The sequence below is a fragment of the Orbicella franksi genome, chromosome 3 (assembly GCF_964199315.1).
Source record: "Orbicella franksi chromosome 3, jaOrbFran1.1, whole genome shotgun sequence".
Classification (NCBI taxonomy): domain Eukaryota; kingdom Metazoa; phylum Cnidaria; class Anthozoa; order Scleractinia; family Merulinidae; genus Orbicella; species Orbicella franksi.
In genome coordinates, this window is record NC_138147.1 from 25,231,054 (window position 1) to 25,238,780 (window position 7,727).

At 37.9% G+C, this 7,727-nt stretch overlaps 1 protein-coding gene across 2 annotated transcripts; it reads right to left on the reverse strand.

The window, feature by feature from the left end:
• Nucleotides 1-209: 209 nt before the first annotated feature.
• LOC145482889 (uncharacterized) lies at nt 210-6,597 on the reverse strand. Of its 2 annotated transcripts, none has more exons than XM_081461530.1 (5): nt 6,468-6,597; nt 2,830-2,857; nt 2,572-2,715; nt 652-891; nt 210-466 (listed from the first exon to the last, which is right to left on the reverse strand). In XM_081461530.1, exons 1-5 carry the CDS (start codon nt 6,498-6,500, stop codon nt 438-440), a joined length of 474 nt encoding a protein of 157 aa, XP_081317656.1. In that variant the 5' UTR covers nt 6,501-6,597; the 3' UTR covers nt 210-437. The 2 variants fall into 2 exon arrangements, with proteins under 2 accessions (XP_081317656.1, XP_081317657.1); XM_081461531.1 differs by lacking the exon at nt 6,468-6,597 and adding an exon at nt 4,341-4,568.
• Between the last annotated feature and the right edge of the window lie 1,130 nt (nt 6,598-7,727).

Sequence of the window (7,727 nt, forward strand, 5' to 3'; positions counted from 1 at the left end):
TCGCTGTAATTAATGGTATAGGTTTATCAGATTTAAAAGATACCATATGAAAGTGCTAGTCCCTCTTTTTTTTTTTAATCAAACTGCGAAATCAATATTTTTCAACCCGAAAGCAATTTATTTATCATGAGCCAAGTCTCTAAGTTCACAAGTTCTCTTTCGAAATTTGTCAAAGCACCTGTCGAGCACGAATGAAACTCAAACCACAGAAAAATGCTCACAAAGTAAACATTTTATTGTTTGGTTTACAATTCTCGTGTTCCAAGAAGACACGAGGAGTTAATTCTCATTTGTCTAATTTACAAAGACTGATTACCAAAAACATAGAATGCATGCATTTACTTGAACGATGTACATCAATTTGAGCGAAGCAGATTGTTAAGAAAAACTGCCGCAAATTATTCACGCTCGTTCACAATTTCTGGATGGAGGTCCGTCTATTCGTTGCTGACAATCCTCGAAAACTCTGTGGCAAAAAGAGAGAGAGAGAGAAAAAAAAAACGATAAATATTAATTGGACATGCGACTGGCGACCAGGCTGCGCTATAAACACGCGCGCGCTCGACCTTACAGCTCCTGTCACGCGTGGGTGGCGCGAGTTGAGTTGTGGTTTCGAAGGTTATAACACAAATTTCGGCGTTATTAGTTTACCTTTCATGTCAACAAGATTATCCCTGTTGATATCTGCTTTGGTGAACATGTTTTTCAGTTCAGTGTCAGAAAGGCTCTCTCCACAGTTGCGCATCACCCTCTTCAAATCATCGAATGTTATGAAGCCGTCGCCATCTGCGTCGAAGAGCCGGAATGCTTGGCGCAGCTCCGCCTGGTGGCCTTTTTCCTTTGTTTGGGACATCATAACCAGGAACTCGTTGAAGTCAATGTGACCGCTCCCTAAAGTAAATCCATTCCAAATAGTTACAGTATGGGGTTGGAAAAGGTCTCGAGCTTAATTGTGAATGAAGAGATATAAATACTCTTTCAACTTCGCTTAAACGTTTTTCATGTTTTAGTATATCTTGTGATACAGAGATTCCGTTCTCTTTCTCCTTGGTGAGAGACGAGAAACCGTAAAAAATGTTTAGTCAAGCGGGCGTACTGCCTTAAGGATAAATGTTAGATATCTATGGCCAGGCGCAATTTTTTAACTACATGTGGGAACATATTTTAACCTAATTGGCAAAAAACATTGGTTCAAGCCGTTCCAATAATTGTAGGAGAAAAGCAAAACGTCAGCGGACGAAGAAAAAAAAATACCATTCTCTTTCTCGTATTTTCCCCCTCAATCCGATCACTTAGCACATGCAGACAACCCCGTAGGCTGACGACCAGCTGTACGAGAGGACTATATCACGTAGGGGCCAAACCACCCCCCAAATGTTTCGTCAGTTCTTGGGTATTTCACATTTCTTCGCATTACTTAAAAAGTATTGACTCTTTCTACACCAAATTTGGCAGATGAGCAGGAGACCTATTGCCAATTATATTTACGTCAAAAATGTCAGTAAATGTCAAAGTTGTGACGTCACAGTGATGACGTCATGTTTTTTTGCCACTTTTGAAGTTTTTAATATGCATATTTTTTACAATGTGTTCGAAAGAGCACATCAAGGGGAGTTGAAACCTGAAAAAATTTTGTCCATATCACAAAAATTAAGTGAAATATGGCATTTTTAAATATGAAAAATAACTCTGCAAAATATAGGGTCCCCCCCTTGAGAAAAATCCCCAAATTGGAGCCGTAATTTTGTTCCAGCAAATGCGGCTATGTTGTCAATGTGACGTGCCAGATGACTAAAGCAAAGATAAAGAAGAAAATCGGAATAAAAAATTATCCCCCTAGTGTTATTGCGTCAAAATTAGTTTTGTTATGTCATAACCTGTGACGTCACCCGTTTTTTACCATTAACAACATCCTAACAAAGCCGAAAATCAAATTTCTAAAACCATACGATTTTTGACAACATCAAACTTTCTATTTTTCTAGATTATTAGCCTTCCTAGAATAAAACTGAAAAAAATAAACCAGAGAGACTGAACTAAGAAGGACAGTATGGTTAAGCAAATTCCGGGGGGACAACAAAAATATATTTAATTTACCATATCTCAAAAAATAATCATCATAGCAAAAAACGGTTTTCAGCATTTTACTCCTCAAGTCAAGGCGTTTCCAATGACATAATCTTTACATCAGGTTTGACAAAAAATTATAGCACGTTTTGGTGACGTCATCAATTATGACGTCATAATCTGACATTTTGTCACAACTTCCAAATTAAAATAAACTGGAGAACAAAGAAAGTTCATCTGCCAAACTTGGTTCAGAAATATATAAACCAAGCAAATATTCCCTTCATGAAACATTTGGGGGGTGGTTTGGCCCCTACGTGTATATATAGGCTAACATGGGTAAGCTGTTAAGAAAGATACTGGTTTGTCGTGTTGACAACATTCAAGATTTCGCGATTCTATTTACGAACAGCGCATCTATTGAGACCCATGCAAGTGATTTCCTGACTGGAATTTCTGTTTCACTTATTCAAACGAAGCCACTGGGCTTGTCAGAACACTCACCATCAGCATCAACATCTCTAATCATATCCTCCAGCTCTGAAGGGGAAGGATTCTGCCCCAGTCTTCTCATGACAACTCCAATCTCGTCAGTGGTGATGAAACCACTGCCATCATGATCAAAGAGCTCGAAAGCCTCACGGAAATCTAGTTTGGGATTAATGGAATAAGCTGGAATAAGATTGTACTAGGGCCTGTCTCAATGAAACAAATTAGGTTTCCTTTTATTGTAAATTTTTTGTTTTTGTGATCTATACTTACGTTTCTTTTCCCTCTCAGAGAATTCTGGCTGCAAAATGAATAAAACAAATATTGTTTTCTACATGTAAAATAAGTGTAACAAGAATTATTGTCATGCATAATATTTGATAGACGTTTAGATTCCAAGAAGGATGATAGAATAAGGTTGCTTGAAAATTATTTTCAGCATATTGAGGTCATTTCTGAAATGTTTTTTTTTATGTTTGTCATTTGTAGCTACAAACAGGGACCAACAACACAAGTCTACCTATATCTTTGGTAAAGAAGAAAAGGGTAAAGAACATGTTAAAGACCGTTACACATTGATTTTCCAATGCAAGTCAAGTCATATCATTATCAGCTTGCAATGTCGACACTTGTATAATGAAATACCTCATTAAATTAGACTTGCAGATGGCTAGAGCAAAAGTCCTACATTTTTAATCAGTCTTCAGAAATTGTTCAGCCGAGCAAAATGTACAGCATCTTTTGTAAACACCTGTTTACCATCTGATTTTGGACGCTTTGCTTGCCTACTCATTTGAAAAATACGTCATCCAGTTTCTTTCGAAATAGCGATCAATGGTTATTTTCTCCTTTCGTATCAACACTGCACTGATAGCCAGACCAGTGAAGAGAATATAGAAAATAATAAGTAGCGTACAGTTATTTTCAGTAAACACTTGTGCAGCGAACCTTGATGAGACAATATCAGACAAACTCTATTTTTCTGCTTGCATTGTTCTGGAAAAGGCTTGGCTTGGTTTTTAACCATTGAAAACCGCTGTTGCGTGACAGACGCCGCCAAGTTGTTGTGAATATTCATGAATCCAGTGTTTACAGCAACACCAAACTCACTTTGCGAAAAATGAATTATTAGTTTGTTAAAATATTAATTTTTATATTAATCACAACTTAAATCTGCTATGACAGAGAGTGGTGAACACTCGTCCTTAGGACAAATAATCCCAGTTTGGCAAATACCAGACGCGATATTATAATTTTAGAATATTGTTTTCAATGGCTATACATCTCTACGTACATGTACGCCCTTTTCTCTCGAATTTTCGAGGAAACATTTCGCTTGTAGAGTAAATGGACCGCTCAAATATCCCGAAAAAATTCCACAGGTTCCTATTTGTACCCTTTAGCAGTTATTTCAAGGAACAAAATTCATAAACGAACAGAACCTTGTTCAAATTTCACTACGATAATGCTCGTAATTCCATATTTGATAAAAACAAGTAGTATCATCAGAGCGTTACCAAACAATATTTCTTGTACTTTCTTCGACGAAAGACGCAAAAACTGTCAAGAAAAGCTTTTAAAGATATTGTGTCAAGTCGCAAATTTAGGTAGAGAGCTCAATAATCGAAGACAGTAGGCTAGTAGCAGAAATTTGAAGCAGTGTTTCCAATTCGTTCATACTCGTTGTTTCAAGTTCTAGGCATAAATACTATAACTGGCAGCAAAATTCGCCTAAAGACGTTTCAACGTATAAAAATAAATTGTTTTGATGTATTTATGCTCACCATTTTGTCTCGAGGAGGAGTTAGGGCTGTCGTTTCCTGGAATAGATGCTTTACTTTCTGAGATCACAAGCTCGCAACTGAGGCGTCAGTTCGCGAATAATAATTTTAACGCCACTCAAAAATACATTTGCAATGCAGAGTAGCCCCTCCGCACTTTCGTGACAATTGGATCACAATTGTGACGTAACAATTTGCATTTTAAATCGGACCAAGAAAGTACAACCGAAAAATATGAACAACACCACAAGCCGAGAAATTAGTCGTGCTTGACTAAATTTTTATTTTCTTTAGCTTGGTGAAATATAGAGACTTACAAAAGCTTATGTGTTGCGACAAAACGGAACCACACAGCTCCACCTAATATCCACAAATTTTACAAGATAAAATAAATGGTAAAATCAAACACTGCTTTCGCGCATCTTGAAAAGCTTAACCTCAATTTTTCAAGTTCGTCGTTTAATATCTCCGTTAATCTTTGCCATCCTTGTTCCTTTATGGCTTATTAATTAATGTCTCTTTGGTGTTTTTCTTTTTTTTTTATTTTCAGCTTTCCTTTAATTTAGAGGTAATTTTGTCTGTGGAAAAATAACTCAAAATACTATGGCTGAGTCCCTTTAATGGGAAACTCATCTGAGGTTGTATTGTGTTTGAACGTTTGAACGCTATGTAAAGCCGGCAGAGGTGTAAGCCGGCACGCCATTCACTGTTCAATAAAGTGCACGGTTTTGTGCTAGAAGCTCTGCAGACACTTTTGAAAGTATGAGAGCCTCATTTTATTCTGGCCAAGATTTTAGCTCCCTACAAATCGATGAAGCACTTCCACGATGATCAAATGATATTGCACATCATGAGTCAATGACGGGACAGATATCACTCATAATCCAGGAAATATTATCGCTCGAAGAATTTCCCCAATTTCTAAATCCAGCGTGTTGCCAAAAAATATTTCAAGGATAATAAACACAAAAGCTCCCATTTGACTTTGAACTTGATATGCTCATGTATTTGTCCTCGGACAGTATCCGCTCCATGAAGCTCACCGAGACAGTTTCCCTCGAATTTTGCTCTCGGAAACTATTCACTTCTCGGGACAGGTAATGTCTGCGGAAACATATCCGAGCATATTTACGCGCCAAATGGAGGCTATGGATTATTTAAAGCTTGTTTCGCGTTTTGTGTTGCAATATTTTGTAATTGGAGACCTTTTGTAATGGTGACAGGCAATTTAGTTTTCATTTACCTTTTTGCACTTTTGCAGACGCAGAATCTATTCCAGCTACATGTAAATAAGTTCAACCATTTTCTTTAATATGTTGAAATCTAAAAATTCAATCTGATGACAAACTCCCTGCAAATAAATCGCCCTGACGAACTTCCATCAAAAAACCTTTTTGATTCAAAGGTATTTCATCAATGTTCAAAGGTAAGTCGGGCCGAATGCATGGTTACCCAAATTTTACTCCTTCAAGCCGATCGATAAATGTAAGCCAGGGTTTCCTTGTGAAACTGAACGGAATAACGAATGATTTGAGTTTTTTGTTTTTTTCATTATAGGGTCATGATATCAAGAGTTACAAGAAATTATTTATTAAAGAGCTATATTTTAACATATCATGATTGTCACGCATGGTGGCTCGGATTACTCATTACCGGTATAAACAAAGTTCTAAGGAATTATTGATGTCCCTCTGTAGCAAGGATACAGCTTTATGAGAGACTATGCAATTATTCGAACAAATACGGTTACTGTGAGCAGTTTGAACGCGAATTTTAGAAAGTACGTGCGTTGATTAAACGGCATTGCAGTAAAATGTAGATATCCAGTCTGATACGTCACTGCTGCGCCCTGTGAAGTGTTTAAACATATTTACTTTCACCCTTGTTACGGGCACGTTGAAGAAGTTATTTCAGTGAAAGCGATCTCAAAATGTTATCTAAAATTGGTGTTTCAGTGAAAAAAAAATTTACAGTCGAGGACATTTAAATTCTGGTGAAAATAGAATAGGTGTTATCGACCAGAGTAATGCAAATTGCAAGAGTTTTCAGTAATGTTTATTTTATATGTCTTATACTGCAGGCGAAGGAATATTTGAATAAAAACGTGAAAGAGAGGAAATCAATGCTTACCAGTATGTTCTTTTGGACGGAAAGGGCTGCCATACTCCTCTGAACAAGTTCCCCAGCTGTGATTACAAACGTACGAACTTACGGCTTCGGAATCACTCGTTCAGTGCTCGTTTCACTTGACATGACTAATATAAATAGCAAATGGCAAGGGAAGAAAGCTGTTGCAAAAGAGAGGAGCCTGGGGACAGACCAAAAGAAAGTTGACGTGACGAACTTCATACACGCGTGGGCCTAATCCGGATAAACTGTGGGAGGAAAAACAACCTGAATGGGTTTACAGCGATTTACAGCAATACGCTAAGTTGTTATTACAAGACCGTAGTTAATTAGAGGTCAAGTTTCACCAAATCTGGGTTTTCTTATACCAGGGCCCGCGCTATATAAGGAGCCTTGGACTGAGCGAGTAGTCAGTCATTTCACTCTAGACACGGAGCTGTCAACATCTCCGGGTCGCGCGATACGCATAGGTCTCTTATATCTGCTATTACTGCGCACAGTGCTTACAAAGACTAATAAAGGCCGTCATTCCAAAACTATTTTTTTCAAATCTGAAATATCTGACGCGTGCAAAGAGTTTGTACAATGTTAGGTGGAGCTGACAATGCCAATGGAAAACGCGTGCGGGTAATTACATATTTCTTTCTGTTACATCGATTCTCACTGTATCGTTTGTTAGCCTCTACAGCTGTATTTCACAAGTGTTTTTGTTGCCTTCATTCGTACGTGACTCTCGAGATTGACGAAAGCAAAAAGGATGAGGTTATTCGTCTCCTTCAAGAAATTCCAGAGGTGGCCTGCGAAGTTGTGTCCGTACGACGCATCCAAAGTGGAAACGGTTAGTAAACTATAGTTCGAACGTTCCATTTACAACTGATCTCTCCTTCATAAACTCGGCTTCTCGAAAAAGATTGCCAACTCGATTGCAGGAAAGACTTCAGCCAGCGACACAAGCAGAAAAACTGTTTGAGAATAATTTGACCGTTTTGAGAGAGCAAAAGTTTGCGAATTGCGCACTTTTTCTTAGTGATAAACAAATGGAACTTGATTTCCCGGTGTCGAAGGTTACATCATTCTGTTTCCGGCGATACCTAAAGCGTTCAAGGTGGATTTGTATCCGTTGATGTACTTTTATTAGAGTAGTGGGAATTTCTGCTCGGGGGAATAGCAACGCGAAATGTTGCTGATGAGGGAACAAAATCGAAATTTTGGGTTTAGTTTCCCAAAGATTTGGCTATTATGACATGGTCTCCAGTTGTCATA